The 21431-nt window shown below is 34.7% G+C and overlaps 1 protein-coding gene across 8 annotated transcripts in view; it reads right to left on the reverse strand.

Annotated features, from left to right (window-relative positions):
• LOC116880907 (sodium channel protein type 1 subunit alpha) overlaps positions 1 to 21431 on the reverse strand; it is a 152539-nt gene that overhangs the window by 14497 nt on the left and 116611 nt on the right. For all 8 annotated transcript variants that reach the window (XM_032880360.1, XM_032880359.1, XM_032880353.1 and 5 more), the window contains 4 exons: positions 12649 to 12769; positions 10459 to 10613; positions 8211 to 8384; positions 6568 to 6690 (listed from right to left, as the gene is read on the reverse strand). In XM_032880360.1, the coding sequence (XP_032736251.1) occupies positions 6568 to 6690; positions 8211 to 8384; positions 10459 to 10613; positions 12649 to 12769 (573 nt within the window). The remainder of the gene's footprint in view (positions 1 to 6567; positions 6691 to 8210; positions 8385 to 10458; positions 10614 to 12648; positions 12770 to 21431) is intronic.

The following is a 21431-nucleotide window of genomic DNA, read 5'->3' on the forward strand; positions in this document are numbered from 1 at the left end:
ATATTTGGACACAATTTGGTTTGACCAATATACTTCAATAAATTTAAAATTCAGATGTATAAATATAAAAATAGTATTAAATGCCTACTATAGTTTTGTCCTTAATTATTCATGCATTGCTAAGACTAATAATATTTTTTGCATAAAAAGCAAGACAATTTAGCATTATGTATTTCATTAGATCATCACATCGTTTATTTCAAGCTCCAGTCATGTCAGTTGTTTCATTTACTGAGTTTAATTCAATAAACTTATTTTAAATGAAACATAATAGAAATCAGATTCCTAGGAAAGTAAGAAAAGGAGGGATGCCACACATGGATCCCAAATCTGATGTGATTAATATCAAATTCTGTGCTAAATAATTATCTATTCTTTTTTCTATAGGAACATTTTTTTTCCCTCTTAATTTTTGGATCCCAGATTAAAGATCTGAGTTTCATATTTGGCAACACTGGAGGAATGGCTGTCCTCCCTCCTCGACGGTACCCATTGGAGCTGCATTTATGAGTAGCTAACAGGACCTAAGATGCTCATAAGCACAGAGGATGCCTCAGACTTGAACACAGATAGCGAAGTTACTTCTACCTGCGTATTTCTATTATTCTTGTCAAACTGATCCAACATATACAATAAGCATCAAAATATGGTCTATCTGCCTTTTGATGCCAGTGTATTTTTAGAGCAAAGTTTTTTGATCGCCTATCCAAAAAAACAAATACATGAGCCAACTCCATACACTTCTGAGCTGTATTGCAAGTTTGCAAAGAACACTAGGCCTTACGGGGTTCCAAAACAGTATGCTAGGTGGGCCAAAGGAAACTGTAAAACCACTGTTGGCAAAGGTAAGGAAACAAGCATAACATATAGGATGGTGGAGTCATCCAGAAATATCCAGGTCATATAGCCTACGCAGCTTACTGAACTGAAACATGGTACCTTACCTTACCTCATCTGCCTGTGTGCAGTAATACAGTTGATCAAGTAAATCCTTATTTTATATATTTTAAATGTGTGGATACACTTAGATTTCTCTTGGATTCAAAATTTGATAGCTGGAATCAAGTTAGTTCTTTCCCTCACTTTCTGAATATTTTGTCTATCACCCAGATTTAAAAAAAAAAACAACACCTTATTTTTATTGTGTATACACAGAGTACATGTTAGAATGCACATTTGTACATACAACAGCCAGTTTAGAGACTGGGCAGCATACTGGTGTCCTATACTTATTTCCTGAAGTTCTTTACATGTCAACCTGTAGGTTCCACACTTCTTTCTTCAAGCCCTTTCTCACCTCTGGCACTTCTTTCCCATTTTTACCATTCATCCTAGCTCTGGCCTCTGATTCATACTGGCACTGTTGTCAGAGTCCTCTAACTTTCTCCTTCCTTTCATCTATCTGATATGAATTCATCATCCCTAAGTCTCACTTTAAAATTATTTAGTGGATCCCCACTGATCATCAAATATTTTCCTTACATTGGTATTCAAATCACCCCACCCATCTACATTTCTAGCTTAAACTTCCCTAGCCACCTACCCTCATGCCAACCCAACTGATACAATTACCAGACAACTGAGATGCCTTTGAAATCCCTTGCCCAGTGTCCCCCTTTCTGGAACATTCTTTCTTCTACAAGGTCTAGTTCACGTGGCACTTCTTTCATGGAGCCTCACTTCGCCCTCCACGTTAGCCTCCAAAATAAAGATGAGCGTTCCTCTTTTGAATTTAAGAATCAGAATTCCATTGCTGGCCAGGACCATAGAGATAATTTAATATGGTGTTCTCTGTTGGCAATGAGAAAAATGAGGCTAAGATAGATTAAATTCAGAAAGTAGACTAGAAGTAGCATCTAGTGTTTGCTCTTTCCATTCTACCTCACTCATTCTCCTTAGAGTTGCTCCCATTTATCTGGTTCCCACATTGCTCTGCATTAGAGTTAATTGCATTCCTGTAATCTTGATAGACAAGAGGATTTTTCTTTTTTTAACTTAAGATGCAAAAATATATTTGTGAATTCTCCAAGATCTTGAATGCTTCAAATATGGGAATGTAACAGAGTACTTTGAATTTAGGGGGAAAATGGTTGAATGAATGAGTGGAGTAAAGATTAACTAAGTAAGCATTTATTGATGAAAACATAATTTTTAATGTTACTTTGGATATGAGATGAGAATAAAGAGCCCAGCACAACAAAAAAATTGGGGGTTAGCCAATAAGTCTGAGCAGTTTGCTTTGGGGATTAGTTTTGTGTTAAAATGAACTCTCTGTAATTCATAATGCAAGTAAGTACTCTGAAGCAGTGTCTTTCAGGAAATGATTTGCAATGTTGGCATACATTTGGTCTAGAGAAAAGGTTTACTTTTATGAAGATAAAAGAACTAAATGTTGGAAAACATTTCGCATAAGTATTGGGAAATTTACTATACAAAGGTCCATCATATTTAAAATTTCTTAAATGGAGCAACAGAGTTCAGAGAAAGGAATTGTCTCTTCCCAAGAGTCCCAAGCCATTTCTTGGTTTAGCACAGAGGGAGGTGTATTAATTCTTTTCAGGTTCTAGGGAACGGCAGTAATTGGTTCCCATGAGGTAAAGGCACTGGGAAGCAATGGCCTGAATAAATTGGAAAGAACAGACTGAGGTTTCAGAATGCAGAAAAGAAGATGTCTAAGGAAGGATCTGTCTTAATAAATTAATACTAGAGGTTGCTTCTTCTCACAAATGTTTTGCAAAACATCATCAGTTGAATTTCTCTATTCTACCACAATCCATTCTTATAAAAACTCTTCCCATATCTGATTCATTATCTGTATTTTATTAAATCAACACAAAATGAAGGATTGACAATTAAGTATGCAAACTAATGTTAGGAATTTTGATACAGATAGAAATGTCTTGTCCGAGCAAATTATCTTTAAACTTCAAATACTACTACTCATGGATTCTAATGCTTCTTTAACCTAAATGCAAAAGCTAAATGAATAAAAATCAAAAGCAGTCAAAACAAAATGACACATTTTTAAGTATGAAAAATAATGGAATCTTTTAAAAAGTCTAATGATTACATTTGTGTTGTGGAGTTTAAGATAATTATCTTTGAAAGATATGATACAATTACCCAAACAAAATCTCCAATGTCATCTCTCTTAAGAATAAAAACTCTCCTTTTATATTATTTTTAAACTTCAAGAATAAACAAAATATAGATTCATTTATATTTATGTTTGCATTGTGATATCTTCTAAGATCCTGGAAAGTTATTTGGGCTCTAAGAAATGAGTTTATACATTAAATTCTATATGGTAAAATGTTTCTGTTTTATTTCTAGGTAGGTATTCTGGTCTGTAAAATTCAAACATGTGGATCTCTTTATATTAACTTTTCCCCATTTAAAACACAAATCACATGTGCTGACTCAACTCTTAATATATTTTTACCTTATTACATTTTGAAAACAACCCTTATAAATTTTCACTTAATAAAAATGAATATGGTCACGTAATCAATACCAGTCTTATGAAAGCTGGAATATTGAACCCCAGCATCTGCTCACACATATCAACAAGGCTGGGAATTGACTGCTGGTATCTGGATGGCCGTTTTCAGGCCCCAGACCAGTGTAAAAAATGGCAAGGGGTTTTATGCCTCAAACAGTATCATCAATCAACAAGTTTAAGTTTTCACGCATTCATTCCTAAACCCCCACCCTCACCGATCAGAAAATCTCCCCATAAATGGATAGACTCCATATACATAGAACTAAATCATATTCAGTGAAACGTAATAAAAATATCAACAGTTGGTGTTCAGATCCACAGAGGGTAAATTCACAAAGGTATTTTTCTCAAAAGAAAATTTAAGACAATCGAAAGTAGGGGATTAGAGTAGAGTGTATTTTCCCTACTGTGGTGCAATAGTACCCTTCCCAATCCCTCCCTCATCCCACTACACAAAGTCACAGTGAAAGGATGAAAGGTAGCAAAAGGGGTAATACAGTACCCATAATAAAGGGCTGAGGGGAGGAACCAGCGCTCCACCCCATCCAAGTTGGAGCAAGATTATCCTATATAAAATAGAAATATATAGTTTGTTATTAGTTAGAAATCTGATATGACAGAACATTTGGTGTTACTTTATGTATATGATGGTCTCTGTCTGTTTCCCTATCAAGACTTGAGTTCTTTTGAAAAAGAAGGTATCTAAGATTTCTTAGATTAGGAAAATTAAAATACAAATTTAAGTACAAATTTTATTTTACTCTCGATATTCACAACATCAATTCACTCAGTTCAATTTTACAAGTTGAAAAATTTGGACTGGAAATTTGAAATACAATAAATGTTTAAAAGCTGTCAGCCAGAAATGGGCATAAAACATGCAAAACATAAAGTGCAACGTGATGATAATTTATTACTTTCTAACTTCTTATCAAGCACTACACAACATGCTTCATTTGGTAATGTTGCATAAAAGCACATGCTTGAAAAAGTGACAAGTCAACAAAAATAAAATGAGTGCTTGATTTACACTCTGACACAGCTATTGTGATTTTATGCTGCTAGGGAAAAGAATAAAATGAGAGTTTCTGAATATATTCAAATATCACTTCCCAATTATAGTCATCATTATTACGTCTATCCTCACCATCATCCATGTTTACATTTTTAGAAAGTTAAAAAAAAAAAATCCAAACACTAGAAACACAGAAATAGAATCAAGAATCAGGTGATTTTGTCTCTACAATGCCAAACGTGTTGTAACGATCAGCCATTTTAGGGTTATGTATATGCTATAACAAGAGGTAAGTAACCATATTCATAAATCCTATAATTTAAAGAAGAGTTCATCTCCTATCAGCATCAATAAGAAGTTTATGTTTTTAACATTCTCAGTTGCAAAAGTTAACCTCTCCTTACATATATAAAAAGCATTATCGATCAATAATTATAGATAAAGTTATTTCTGTAAAAATCAAAGGTAGACCCACAAGACCAATGTTGTTATGGAAATAAAGTATTAAACATGGGAATATCTGGCCATTTGAATCATGGATTTAGTACATTTTCAAAAGGTTAAATTCAAAATGTTTATAACCGCTTCAAATACTTAGCATTGTTCAGATTTCAAAAGGCATTTAAAAGGTATCACTTTGATTCAGGCAATATGTTTTCAAGTAGAATGTATAAAAATAATATTTTTCTTAAGAACTGAAACGGCCAGTCTGAAACAAAAGAAAGTGACATTTTAACTGGAAAATAAACTTAATTTTTACATACCCTGGAGAGAATTTCCTTTAACATATTAGTAAAAATGTGAAGATCTCTGTGAGAAATAAAATAAGACTGCATTATATTGTGTTAAATTGTTTCTAATGAGGAAAAACTTTCTATATATGTTAGGGAAAATAAAGACAAGTCTCATGTTCATAAAAAGTGACATTTACAATAAATCTTATTTTAAAAGAACAGGTAAGGCTATCAACAACCTAGAAGATATAATTGGAAGCCTTCAATACAGCTAAGTTTCCATAAACAACTAAATTTTAGGCAGAAAAAAAGCAATGTTTTTCTATTAGAATCACACCTACTAAGCAGCTTTGTTTTGGCAAAAAAAAAAAAAAAGACTTTTTTTAAAAAAAGGAACTCCTTTTCTATGTTATACATCTTATATATCAATGCTTCATGAATTTTAATAAGGCATGGGAAATAATAATAGGTCAATAATGACAACATTTCTAATTTGTAATGAATCATAGGGAATGGTAGAACATTTCCTTGAAAGGAAAAGTATAACATTTTCTGTAACTCAAGTGAAATCTGAGTTATGCTTAATTTATGAATCATTTATAGTAATGAGTCAAAATTATATTTTCTGTTCATTCTATTACAAATGTTTTATTTATTGTCATGAAGAATTGGGTGGATTTACATATAATCTTTAAGTTAGTATTACTATCTATATAAATTAAAAAGATTAAGGCAGTTATAAATTGAGGCTACATTAAACATAACCTTTTTAAAAAGTTCAAAATTCAGTCAATATTTAATAGCTACGCTTGAATATTCAAATAATGCAAACTTTGGCATTATACAGACAAAATTTTGATATTTAAAAATGGTTTTCCTTTACTTTTACACTTAGGCACATGTGTGATTCACATTATTTTTGGTAAAACTCATTAAGTACAATTTAGGTCATCACAAATGAGAAGCATATAACGTAGACTTAACTTCAGTGGATTATTATCATATCATTACACACAGTATTTTAATAGTGCATCTGTTTTTTTTTTTTTTTTGTAAGGAAACTCCCAAGATGGATTAGGAAATAAAGTCATTTTCATGAGCACAGCAGATAAATGATATTACATCATTTCAAGGGAGGCCCAAGTTCTCTTGCATATCACCCAGAAGTAAATATGCAACAGATAAAATGATAAAGTAGCAATTTTGCAAGGATTTGCCATTCCTTTTGCATGCATGGGTTTTCCTCTTATAGAATTTAATGTAATTAGTTTAATTTTTACTATATGTAATACTTCAGGTTCTTTCATTTTCCTTACCCTCATCCCTTCAAATCGTGATAAGGCTCTTAGAGGTCTCAGAGCTCTCAGTGTCCTGAGAGATTTGATGGCACCAAGTTCTGAGTAACCCAAGGCATTAGCTGTTAAACTGACCAATGAAACCTGCATCAATAAATAAGGAAATAAATAAAATCATCAATTTACTATATAATATAGTATAATAAATATGAATTTTGCTTATAATTACTCAGAAGATAAATGGTTGCATATTTCCCATAAAGCTTTTAAAATTTTAAGCAAGTATTTTCAGCTTGATGCAAAAAAAGTAGCTTTCAGGATGTTAATTAGAGGTAGTTGAATAAAAAACCTTAAATGTCATATAATTTATTTACTGTTAAACAAATTTATTAGTAGAGCAATTAGTTAGACAAACCAGATAAAAATTAATTTTAAAAAGGAAGAAATTCAGGTGTAAGAAAAGGTTATTGGTCAATCCTTTTATTTTATTAAATTGTGGTGAATTTAGGGCTTTGTATGGCTAGTGATAAAATACAAAAGCAAGAAATCTCAATCCTACACTGTATGTTCAACTAATTATAATTGATACTCTCAAAAATTAATAACTTGTCACATTGATTTCACAGTTTGTTTTTTTTTTTAAGATTTTATTTATTTATTTCACAGAGAGAGAGAGAACACAAGTAGGCAGAGAGGCAGGCAGAGAGATAGAGGGAGAAGCAAGCTCCCTGCTGAGCAGAGAGCCCAATGCAGGGCTCGATCCCAGGACCCTGAGATCATGACCTGAGCTGAAGGCAGAGGCTTAACCCACTGAGCCACCCAGGTGCCCCGATTTCACAGTTTTTTTGAAGGTGAGTTTTTGTTTGTCTTGCTAACACCTGTGTTTTCTCTAAAGTTTATTCTTATGTAAACAATGTAACTTAATAAATAATTCCATCATGAAACTTCCTTAGATTTTTCTATACTAATTTACAGCTTCTGCTGTGGTTACCTGGCTGAAAATGGATAATCAACAAATATTTGCCAAGTAAATAAATCAATGAATTTACTTATCTTGTATGAAATATGAGAGTACTAAGAAATGAAAATATTAGGTATCAAATTCTCTAAATAAGGAATGTACCAAAACTTCATATCCAGAATTATAATTTCTTTGGTTTGAAAGTGGCTAGTATTGGACAGTTTCACATACATTGGACACTATTTTGGCAAAATTTTCTATTTTTCAGTATATTTTTACCTTATACTTAAATATACTTTTTATATTACTTGCAATGTGCTATAATTTCTTTTGCATTTTTTAGAGATACACGGATCCTTATGAAATAATTAAAGTAGAGCAATGAAAAATAAAATATTATTATTACAAAATGACAAAATCTCTATAGAAAGGAATTTAAGCAACATACCCTATTTCACCACTTTCCCTACAAGCTGCTGTATTGTTTTACTCCTTCCCACCCTAGACAACCACCATAGATCCCATCCCCTCAATGCCAAACCAATACTAAGTTTATTTCTTATTATAACACTACCATTCAGTGAATTAGAGTTAAGTCGCATTTCCTGTCACCATAGCATACTGTCCAGATTCTCTCTTCTAGAATTAGTATACGAGCCAGACAAACTACTGTGATAAAGACAAAGATACACAGGATACCTACATCCACAATTAAGAAGTCCAGCCAACACCAGGCATTGGTAAAATATGTTTGATAGCCATATGCTACCCATTTTAGAAGCATTTCCAGAATGAAAATGTAAGTGAAAACCTTGTCAGCATATTCCAACATTGTCTTAATTGTCTTTCGCTGATCAATATATATGTCTTCAAATGCCTATAAAGAAAAGTTATATATTTTAGCTTTCTAAAACTATTATACCTTCTAAGTTATTTTTCTGATCATATATGTATATATATGATCATACATATATACACACACATATACACATATATATTCCTTGATTTTATTTTTTAAAAATTTCCCTGATTTTTATTATATATGTAATATTTATATATAATATATAAACATATTTCTCTCTCTTTATATATATATATATATATATATATATATATATATATATATATATACACACACACAGATATGACATTCCATTGGGCTAGGAGGGCAGAGGAGTAGTAGGTATTGCTATTTTTTAAATTTTTTATACTTTTTTCCTCTCAAAGATCTTTTAATGAATCAGGGGAAAGTTATACTCTCCATTTACATTATAGCCAGAAGAAAGAGGTAAAGGCATAGTTTTTATGAATTAGTTTGACTTGTTTAGGAAACAGTTCTTGATGTCATATCCTGATGGTGCTGCCCCAACTTTTCCTTTTATGTCATTTCTTTTGCTTTCTCCTGTTGATTTTTTGCCATAAAAAGAGGTTGAAGCAATAAAAAATGGAGGTTTATATTTTTCATAAAGCAGAAGTTATAATCAATCCTCACATTGTCCAATTTTACTGTATATTTGGCCTCATTTTCCCCCTCTCTCCCCTTCATTTTGTTGATAGTTTATATTTCTCAGCAGAGATATGGTATGATAATGATAAGATAGAAATATATTTCATTTAGATTATGATATGTATTCTACTAATACTATGTATGAACTTCTGTTTATACTTTACATCTAAATCTCACATTTGTTTCAGGGACAAAAGACTATTTCTTGTATAAAGTGGCATGCAGAGAAAGTTTATGTTATCAGAGAAATATGGGAAATATAGGCTTATTTATAACTTCTGCTTTATGAAAAATATAAACCTCCATTTTTTATTGCTTCAACCTCTTTTTTATGGCAAATAATCAACAGGAGAAAGCAAAAGAAATGACATAAAAGGAAAAGTTGGGGTAGCACCATCAGGATATGACATCAAGAACTGTTTCCTAAACAAGTCAAACTAATTCATAAATATAGTTCTAATTATAAATGTACATTAAAGAAACTTAAGTGATTGTATTTCAATTAGATAAGCTCATTTTGTCTGTCACCTATCTATCTGTCTTATAGCTTAAGTATATTTGTGTCAGTGTTTCTCTAAAATGTTATCTATATGTTATGCTTTATATATTTGTAAGTGATTTTCGTACAAATATAAATTAATTTGATGTAAAAACCATTGTAAAAAGAGAAAGCAATCTTTAAATGAATCAGTTAGGCATGCTGCCCAATATTTTTTGTTACCAATATTCATATTCCTTGTTTCCTGAGTAGCATAAGAATAGTGGACACAATTTAAAAGGGACAGAGAAGTGGTCCCTAAGGACTTATTGACTGTCCATAAGGAGGTAATAACAATACCATTCAGAAGCAATATTCATCAGAATTCAGAAGTTACATATACTCCATCACTGGAATTCCATTAACTACACTGAGTTGTCATTCTTACCTTCTTCTTAAAATGTGGGTAATTGAATATTTGTATTCTCTAGTTATAATGAATAAGCGGGAGGGACAAATTTTCTAGGTTACATAATAATAAGCAAAACTTAATAAATAAATTATTAGGAACTGTATGTATACGTAGTAGAAATAAATCCAGAAATTCATAGTTAAAACATTAAGTCTATAATCTGGAAGATAGGATGTGGAGGTAATGCAAAATGTGTTAGAGACAGAAGAGTGAGGGGGTGGATGGGTGGGTGCTAAGTGAATGAATGGATGGATGGATGGATGGATGGATTTAGAGATGTATATATATTTAACGAAGAAGTCCTAAGTAGAGATAATGAGGCTTATCAGAGTTAATAGTTGACATCGTGAAAATGAAAATGGATGCAGGATGAGGGTTTTGGGGAAGAAAATGTATTGAATACTAAAACAATGTAATAGAAAGGATTAATAAGTCATTAGTATTAGATTATCGTAAACTTAGTATTGTACCACTTTTGCTTAATAGTCACTTACCAGTGCACCACTACTAAGCAGAATCATGAAGACAATGAAGGTCTCAAACCAGTTATGTTCAACTATTCGGAAACACGTTCTTCTCAGATTCCACCATTGTTTCCCCCTCCCTTCTTCCACACTGATTTGACAACATTTAAATCTTTGTACACAGCCTGCAAGTATAGTGTTCAAAGAGGAGTAGATGAAGTAACTTCTGCTGCTTCAGTAATACTCTTTAGCATGTCCCTGATTCATCTTCTCACTACAATTACCATCTCCATCTTGCTAGGATAACTCTAAGCCTGTGTAGTAAGAGCACGTTCATTAGCTGTATGAGGCTGTGAAAATTATTCAGCCTCCTTAAACAGTTCGCTGGCTAATACTACCTGCTTTTTCTGCTTTGACTCTTCTTGTCCGAATAAGAACTCTGTAAAGTACAAACAAATGTAAGGTAGCTTTGCCCTGTACTATGTCATGCTACTGCTCTCTGCTGAAGTCACTCTAGAGGAGTTCAAAATGAGATTAGTTATAAAGAGCGAACTTCCCTTTTAAAGAGGTTATGGAATAATGATGTAGCTCTCCCCCAACAATGCTGGGTTTGTTACTGTTTTGTTTTCTTGTGGTGTTTCTAGAAGAGCTCATATAATTTTGAAAATTAATTTCATCCATAAAAATGTGATTGCTTGGCTTTGCTTTGATTTGTCATTACCTTCCTTATACTGCTTTTACTCATTCAAACCATCCGTGATTACCATTGTGAGCACCATGGAGGATACAAATAACATTTTTTTTTAATTTATTTATTTGACAGAGAGAGAGAGATCACAAGCAGGCAGAGAGAGAGGAAGGGAAACAGGCTCCCTGCTGAGCAGAGAGCCCAATGCGGGGCTCGATCCCAGGACCCTGGGATCATGACCTGAGCCCAAGGCAGAGGCTTAAACCACTGAGCCACCCAGGTGCCCCACAAATAACATTTTTTTAAGGCAAAAAGAAAAAAGGTACAGCACGTGGACCTTGCCATCAAGAACCTTAAATTCTTGTTTTCAAAAATATATATAAACTCAGGAAGCCCACCTCAGGGCAAAACAAAACAAAACAACCCCAAACCCCACCCCCCCAACCAAAAGATCCTCAAAAGACACAAAAGAAAAAAAAAGAAAAAGTCAAGTATGCTGGAAGAAGAGGGAAAAGGGAAGGAAGGAAAGGACAGAGGAAAAAAGACAGTATAATACATACAACAGTTCAAAACAGAAAGAGAAGAGCTCTCCTGAGATAATATACAAAAAGTTATCAAGTGAATTAAATGGGTATGTTTACTAATAGCTGTTGAGAGGAATAATAAGGAATAATAGGCTCTCTTCCACCACGATCAGATGAAGGTAATTTTGAGAAGGACCTTGAGTGATATGTGGAATTTATACTGGGAAATAGAGGGAGACAACATACATCAGGCCTATGAAGAAGAGATCACTAAGTAGAGAAAATGCAAATATATTCATATCTTCAAAACTCAAAATCCTGAGAAAATCAGACCATGGGAAATGCTAATCATGAGGAAAAAAAAGCTCTTAAAACTATTGTCCATATTGTACCAGGCTCAAATAGGTTCTGTTCAGGTATTGGGTATGGGGCTGTGTTTATTTCCTGCTTTGTCCAATAAGCTTTGGAAAATGATGATTTTGCTAAAAAATACAGTTTATATTTGCCAGTCATTTAACTTTAGTAATCCGAAAGTTATTTTTTTTTAAGATTTTATTTATTTATTTGACAGAGATCACAAGTAGACAAAGAAGCAGGCGGGGGGTGGGTGGGAAGCAGGCTCCCCGCTGAGCAGAGAGCCTGATGCAGGGCTCCATCCCAGGACCCTGGGATCATGACCTGAACTGAAGGCAGAGGCTTTAACCCACTGAGCCACCCAGGCACCTCCAGAAAGTTATTTTTAAGGCAAATTCTGTGTATGAGAATTATGATTAGTGTTTAAGACGCCACTCCTTGTGAAATCACGATTTTATTTTTAAAAATACAAATTACTAGTTTTGATTACGTTAAAAATAGTTTTCTCCATGTTTGTGATCTTTATACATAATGGGCAGAGTTAACCAAAAATAACCACAGATTTTAAAACTGTTAGCATATTGGAGGTCACTGTCATATATCTACTAAATGTTCTATTCCATTCCAAGATTAACATAAAGGCCATTTTCTTACCTTCAGTGAAACAGGCCTCAGGTTCAAGGGTTTCCTCGGGTTCCACTACAGGCTGTTCTTCTGCTGGTGCACCAATGTCTACAGTGCTGCCTTCTGAGGAGCTACTGCTTTCATTAAGTTTCTGGGCATGAGATAGACATAAAAAGTACACCCCTTTAATTTCAGTAACAAATAGTTTAGAAAAAAGAAGAATTGGTGCTATGAAGAAAAGAGGGTTGAATAAGAAAGGGAAATAAGAAAATTATCTGTGTTCTCTCCTTTTCCATTACTCACAATTTTCGTGTGAAATCAAATTGTTACATTATGAAGTTACAAACGGTCATCCGGAACTGGTACTAAGCCAACCACTGAATTAGAGAAGCCCCAAGAGGGAGGGTGAGGGGGAAGGAAAGTTAGTGTAATTGTTCTCATTTTGCAGATGAGGGAGCTAAGGGTCAGCCAGGTTAAGTAATTTGTCTAACATCATATAACCAGTAAATGAGAAAGCCAATATTTGAGAAAATTACTCCTGAGCCCAAAGTCCATGCTCTGTCTTCTGGGCAATCACACTGTTTCTAAAACAATATACTGACTCTCTTACCATTTTTCCATCAATTTAAAACTGAAAATAATCCATTGGAAAAAATAGCAAGTTTAGTCTAACAAGTGAAGAGAATCTAGAATTCGATCTTGAAGTGAAAAACAAAAAGCAAAGAGAACTGTTCATACCACAAACTATGGAATTTTGTATAATATAAATATTCAGTATCTTCACAGAAATTGTTTCATCAGCTGTAATAAGCTAGCTCTTTGGTAGCTGTAGACATGAGTTCTATTTAATTTTTGTTTACAGTAATTCTGCCAAACTAATTACATATTTGTTATAAAGCAAATGTCACAACAGTAACTTCTGTGCAAGCAATAATAAAACCCCTTTTTATATAGTTTTACTTCAAATCACAGGGAAATTTTGGTTGTTTTATTTCAAGTTTTTATTTAAATTTTAGTTAATATCTAGTGTAATATTGGTTTCAGGAGTACAATTCAGTGATTCATCGCTTACATATAGCACCCAGCTCACAGGGAGATTTTTTAAAGTAATACTTGGGAAGTCTTTAAAAATTTTGGACAAATCCACCTTTTGTTTACCACAGTTCTTCAGTTATGGTACCAAATATCAGCCTCCATATCAAACTTAGTATCCATTCCTAAGTACCGTTATTAGTCACCTAGATTTCAGATTTCCAATCAGCCACTGTGAGTGAGAAGGTAAGCCTCTGCCTTCGGCTTGGGTCATGATCCCAGGGTCCTGGGATGGACCCCCACCTCGGGCTCCTTGCTCAGCAGGAAGCCTGCTTCTCCCTCTCCTACTCCTCCTGCTTATGTTTCTGCTCTTGAGTTCTCTGTCAAATAAATAAATAAAATCTTTAAAAAAAGGTAAAAAGATGTGAACCTAAAATAATATGCAATTAATTTTATCAAATGCTTCCTGGTTGCCTCCATAAATATCCTCCTCTGATGTGTCTTGTGTGGATAATGATAAAATAAATTGCTACATTTTTTTTTTTTATATTCACAGAATTACTCCAGGTCTAACTAGTTCAAATTTTCTACAGATGAGAGTGCTATTGCCAATATATCAAACTTCATTCTTAGGAATATTCTTGAACATCAGCTATTCTTCTGTACAACCCAACTTTGTAATATGTTGCCAGTTACTAGGTATAGACAAGTGATCCCACACATGCTTACAAATTAATTTCCAAATACTTCTCAAGCAATACAAGTATATTCTATAGTCTGCCTGAACTATTGTAAGAAAGTAAAGGTGTGCCTAATGTTACTCAGACTCAACATGCTCTCAGTCATGACTTTTTTTTCTCCTATCCTAACCTATTCCTTTAACCAAGTTTTCTTCTTTCTTTTTTTAAACATTTTGGTGGCTGTCTTTTTTTTTTTTTTTAAGATTTTATTTATTTATTTGACAGAGAGAGAGAGATCACAAGCAGGCAGAGAGGTAGGCAGAGACAGAGAGGGAAGCAGGCTTCCCGCCGAGCAGAGAGCCTGATGCGGGGTTCAATCCCAGGACCCTGAGACCACGACCTGAGCCGAAGGCAGGCCTAACCCACTGAGCCACCCAGGCACCCCTTCTTTAACCAAGTTTGATGCTGGTTGTTTGCAATATCATTCTTTGAGCAAACAGACTCAAACTCTCCTTTGTTCTTACTGTTTTCTAATATTGACAGTAATCTAAAGTCAAATTTGTTAAATTCTACCTTTGAAATAACCCGTCTCTCAGTCTCATCTTCCAAATTCCTATTTGGTGAATGAATACCTCTGTTTCATATATTATTGCCAAATGAAGCTTTTGTTTTGTTTTGTTTTGTTTTGTCTCCACTTAGCACTCCAACTAAATTTCCTGAATCTATCCTTCACAGAAGTTGTGTTTTAACCAAGGTGAACTTCTTAATGCTCTCAGGCTGTTGCTCACAGTGGTTATTTTTGCCCATCATTGTGGAAGAATAATAATTACTCTCATCTAAATCCCCTTCCTCACTTTATCTGCCCCACCCTTTGGGCACATACTGCTTTTTATCTAACCTATCTCTATTCTAATTGACTTACTGCAAGAACAGTGGTTGGCACTTTCTCTGTAAGAACACAATGACCCATGCTCTTGGTGTGCTAAAATCATTCAAATGATCGGCTACATTCTATCACACCTGTGCATTTCTGCTTTCACCAAGTGAGTTGTTTGCTTATCAAGAATAAGTCATGTTTGGGGCGCCTGGGTGGCTCAGTGGGTTAAGCCTCTGCCTTCGGCTCAGGTCATGATCCCAGAGTCCTGGGATCGAGTCCCACATCTGGCTCTCTGCTCAGCAGGGAGCCTGCTTCCCCCACTTCCTTCTGCCTGCCTCTCTGCCTACTTGTGATTTCTGTCCAAGAAATAAATAAAATCTTTAAAAAAAAAAAAGAAGTTATGTTTGTTTTCAAATCAATGTACTACTTTAAATTACTGTAATTATATAATTCACTTTTACATAAGTTGATAAAATGAAAAGATGGTTTTGTTATATCCATAAAAACTAAATTGAAATCATTGTATAAATTTAATGAAGGCAAATTCCCCACACATATACATACACATGAAAAAAAATCTGTCATAAAATTGGTCATGAATAATTGCTAAAAAAAAAAAAAAAAAGGAGGCGACTGGGTATATGCATTTCTGGAAGAATGCCTAATCCAGGCTGCTTTATAAGGTTCTTAAGATCTCTGACCTCTTTGGAGAAAACCTAAACTAGAAATCGTAGTTGATGAGTTACAGGTGTGGCTCATGCCAAAGTGATGGTGCAGGACTGCCAACAAGGAATGCATGCTGGGACAAGAGCCCTCAAGTCACATTTTTATGTAAGTATCTATCATGTTTCAAAATGAAGCTGTTTAATGTCTGGGATTTAGAAGGAATTTGTATACCTTTTGGGAGTGGGACATGATTACAAATTAGATTAAAAAAATACTATTCCTCTTTGGCTTACATAACTTCCTAAATCAACATTTTGCCAAGAAACCCTGGTAAGCCATCTCATGGCAGGATAGACCCTGATTCTCATGCCAGTCAGGGAAACTTGCCCCAACGTTCAAGCCATAATAATGGCAGATAAAGTGACTTAAATTTTGCTCATTCCTGCTTAAAAAAATAAACAAAACAAAGCAAAACATACCCTAACCAGAAAGAAATGTCAGTGCTTTTTACACATGATGTAAATACATGAGTATTAGTGTAAGAGAGAAAAGAAAAACAACTAAAATAAAACAGAGGCAGAAATGACTGAGCTGAAGTGTGCCTAGGCCATCCATGGGAGGCAAGAAGGGTTTGGATTGATGAGCTACATAAAGAACGTTAATAAGTAAGTTTGAAATTAATGAACTAAGTAATCAATGTATTAGAAATCGATTAAAATACAAAAAAAGTTAATAAATAAGGGCACCAAGACCTTTCAAATAAAAACAAGAGAGGACACAAGCATTTAATTCTTACAAGTTGTATGTAAAAACACTGTGTGCTTAGTCATTGATGTACTTTAGAATTTAAAGAAACTGTTTTTGCAGATAATGAATTGTACTGTTAAATTCTCAATCAAGAATCATGTAAATGTCTAATATTCATCTTGCAATAAAAGGTGAGTATCTGTCATTATTACAGAAGTGAGATTTCCAACCTACGTTCTGTGGAGACAAGACTTCAACCCTGGGAGAAAGATGAAGGCCGAGGAGGCAAGTTCTTGTTGTAATGTAACGTAATGTTCTGTAACTCATAGTCTTTTAGGATTTGAAATGGTACAAGAGAGATGTGATATTGAAAATGGTAAGAAAAAAGGAAAAAGAAAAGAAAATGGTAAGAAGGCAGGGCACCTGGGTGGCTCAGTCCTTAGGTATCTGCCTTCAGTTCAGGTCATGATCCCGGGGTCATGGGATCGAGCCCTGCATTGGGCTCCCTGCTCAGCGGGAAGCCTGCTTCTCCCTCTCCCACTCCCTCTGCTTGTGTTCCTTCTCTTGCTCTTGCTCTGTCAAATAAATAAATAAAATCTTTAGGAAGAAAAACAAGAAAATGATAAGAAGGCCATGCAGGGACAAACCTGGACTCAGGAATAGATAAGGCAATAGAAGCTCAGGGTGAGTATGGCTGGGAGGTGTGCACCGAGTCATAGATTCTGGGTCTATGTCTAGAAAAATCCTTGATTGTCTCTGGCCAAGGATGGGAGAAGCAAAAGTAATACCTACTCCCACCTTGGATATAGAGAAACCACTCACGTATAACCAGGCTTTTAAGTTACTTTCCCTACTAGCTCTATGTCCAATATTCATTTACTCACTAAACATTTACTAGGAGATATATTCTGAGATTTGTGTTAAGTCTCTGTCTCACAGAAACCCTTCATCAGCATAATGCATTATTTATCTGGGCTTTTTTTTTCTTTTCCTTTGCTGCTTTTTCCCCCTTTTTTATTGGCCAAAGTGGAATGTACAAAGTACTTTATGGTTACTTTAATGTTAATTTATTAAAATTAAGGTTAATCATTTTAAGGTTCATCTCAATTATGTTTTTCTTCTGTCAATTGTCCCTGTTTTTTGCCTATTTCTCTAGTGGAGTGTTTGTGTTCTTATCGCACTTCAACTGCTCTTTAGAAACAGAAAGTTATTTGAGTTTCCTTAACATGTAATATTTGCCAAATAAATTAGTTCTCGCCTGCTGGGTATCAAATTGCCACAAACTTAGCAGCTTAAAACAAAACCAGTTTATTATCTCACCGTTTCTGTAGGTCAGGCACTACATAGATTCCGTACTCAGGGTCTCACTGAGATACAGCTAAGGTGTTGGCTGGGACTGCAGTTCCCATCTGAGGCTTAGGATCCACCAACCTGATGGCTGAGTTCATTTTCTTGAAGTTTTAAGACTGAAGTCCCTACTGTCCTGCTAGCTCATGGCCTTGAACCAATAGAGACCACCACAGTCCCTTGACTCATAGGCCCTCGTATGCAGTCTTTCTTCTGAGCCGCCTAAGCATCTCTCTCTCTGTTACACTTATGTGACCACTGGGAGAAAACTACTCTGAAATGTTTCCTCTGATTATGTCAGGCTCACCGAGGATAATCTCCCTTTGGCCATAGACATAACATAATCACAGGATGACATCTCATCATTGCCACAGGCTTCAACTGCGCTCAGGGGTGGGGATTACGCAAGGGCGATATCTTTGGTGTCATCTTAGGATCTTGCCAACCATACCAAAGTTTGCGTATTTTATTGGTTTTCTTTTCTAAGAACCACCTGCTATCCTAGTATCAACTGCTACATTGAAAATCCATCAATTTCTCTACTTATATTTCCTTCATTTTGTTTAATTTCCAATTTCTCAAACTAAGTTTTTTTGTCATGTTCTTTCATTCATTTTTTTTTTTAAGATTTAATTTATTTATTTGAGAGAAAGAGAGAGAGTGAGAATGTGCAATCAGCAGGGTGAGGGGCAGGGGGGAAACAGATTCCCCTCTGAGGGCAGAGCCCCATCTGGGGTTCATACTAGGGGCTGGACTTGGGGTTCCATTGTAGGACCCTAAGGATATGACCTCAGTCAGAAGCTAAACTGACTGAGCCACCCAGGCACCCCTCATTCCTTCTTGATCATTCTTGTCCATATTGACATTCAATGTCTGTTTGGTGCTATTCCACAGATTCTGACAGAAAATGTTCTTATTTTCCAAATAACTACTTACATATTTTATTTGCTCCTTAACCCAATATTTGTTTAGGAAGGAATTTCTTAATTTTCAAATGGTTAGAACTTTTTCTTTCATTTTACTATTGACTTCTAGCTTACTTGTATTGTGATTAGATAATAACCCTATATGATATCTTCTATTTTGAATTTGTTGAAGTTTATTTTACTATCCAGTACATTGTTAATTTATATAAATATATACACAGGCCCTTGAAAATAATAGTTTTCTGCATGTATAAATTTTGAGATAATATGTATATATTCATGACATTCACTTTTATTATTTACATTATTCAAATTATCAGTGTCCCTACTTGATTTTTCTTTATTTTGTTTATCAAAGCTATGAGAATGGTATTAAAACATTCACAACCATTTTTATGTACTTTTATCAATATATTCTTATATTTTTCATGGTTGAAATCAAAGATGATATGTCTCTGAATTCTTTATTTCATTGGAATAATAACACAATTACTCAAAGAGGAAAAGCAAAGACTTTCAGATATGTGGTAAGAACCTATCTCTAATAAAATACTTAAAAAATTGGATTAACAGAGAAACTAGAATATTCTTAAACAAGTACTTTTGTTGATTTAAAAACCAATAAGGTGGGGCACCTAGGTGGCTCAGTTGATTAAGTGTCTGCCTTCCATTCAGGTAATGATTCAGGTAATGATTGGATCTAGCCCCGGATCTGCTTCTATATCTCCCCTCCCTCTCCCCCACCTCTTCCCTGCCCCTTCCTTCTCCCTCTGCTCAAATGCTCTTTCTTTCACTCATTCTGTCTCTCAAATAAATAAATAAAATCTTTTTTAAAAAACCAATAAGGCCAATGAATTCTTCCCTTTTTGTTTTTAAATTCAAGTTTAATTTTACTTTGAAATTTGCCACCCAAATAATTTATCATTGGTTCTCACAGTTTTTGAGAGTAATAGACTATTTTAAAATTGATTTTCATATTTAAGTCATTAATCAAATTAATTTCCAGTGAGTTAGTTCATTTGAAACTATGTGTATGTTCACAAATGACTCTCAAGCTAAATCCTATACTGACCTGTACTATTCATGTATTTTTTGCAGGATGACTTAATAAGTGAGCTGAGATACGACCATGTCATATCTAAAGCATTCACTTTGTCTTGTACAACAGGGCATTCAATAACCACTTAATAACTACAACACTGGTGCTAAGAGTATTTTTCCTCCTCAATGGATTTATGTAACATTTCGTGCTTTTTTTTAAATTTTATTTTTTATAAACATATATTTTTATCCCCAGGGGTACAGGTCTGTGAATCTCCAGGTTTACATACTTCACAACACTCACCATAGCACATACCCTCCCCAATGTCCATAACCACCCCCCCCAAACCCCCTCCCCCCATCAACCCGCAGTTTGTTTTGTGAGATTAAGAGTCACTTATGGTTTGTCTCCCTCCCAATCCCATCTTGTTTCATTTACTCTTCTCCTACCCCCTTAACACCCCACATTGAATCTCCTCTCCCTCATATCAGGGAGATCATATGATAGTTGTCTTTCTCCGATTGACTTATTTTGCTAAGCATGATACCCTCTAGTTCCATCCACGTCATCGCAAATGGCAAGATTTCATTTCTTTTGATGGCTGCATAGTATTCCATTGTGTATATATACCACATCTTCTTTATCCATTCGTCTGTTGATGGACATTTAGGTTCTTTCCATAGTTTGGCTATTGTAGACATTGCTGCTATAAACATTCGGGTGCACGTGCCCCTTCGGATCACTACGTTTGTATCTTTAGGGTAAATTTTGAGGAACCTCCATGCTGTTTTCCAGAGTGGTTGCACCAGCTTGCATTCCCACCAACAGTGTAGGAGGGTTCCCCTTTCTCCGCATCCTCGCCAACATCTGTCATTTCCTGACTTGTTAATTTTAGCCATTCTGACTGGTGTGAGGAGATATCTCATTGTGGTTTTGATTTGTATTTCCCTGATGCCGAGTGATATGGAGCACTTTTTCATGTGTCTGTTGGCCATCTGGATGTCGTCTTTGCAGAAATGTCTGTTCATGTCCTCTGCCCATTTCTTGATTGGATTATTTGTTCTTTGGGTGTTGAGTTTGCTAAGTTCTTTATAGGTTTTGGACACTAGCCCTTTATCTGATACATCATTTGCAAATATCTTCTCCCATTCTGTCAGTTGTGTTTTGGTTTTGTTAACTGTTTCCTTTGCTGTGCAAAAGCTTTTGATCTTGATAAAATCCCAATAGTTCATTTTTGCCCTTGCTTCCCTTGCCTTTGGTGATGTTCCTAGGAAGATGTTGCTGCGGTTGAGGTCAAAGAGGTTGCTGCCTGTGTTCTCCTCAAGGATTTTGATGGATTCCTTTCTCACATTGAGGTCCTTCATCCATTTTGAGTCTATTTTCGTGTGTGGTGTAAGGAAATGATCCAATTTCATTTTTCTTCATGTGGCTGTCCAATTTTCCCAACACCATTTATTGAAGAGGCTGTCTTTTTTCCATTGGACATTTTTTCCTGC

This window comes from Lontra canadensis, unplaced genomic scaffold (assembly GCF_010015895.1).
Source record: "Lontra canadensis isolate GAN:19392208 unplaced genomic scaffold, GSC_riverotter_1.0 scaffold69, whole genome shotgun sequence".
Taxonomy (NCBI): domain Eukaryota; kingdom Metazoa; phylum Chordata; class Mammalia; order Carnivora; family Mustelidae; genus Lontra; species Lontra canadensis.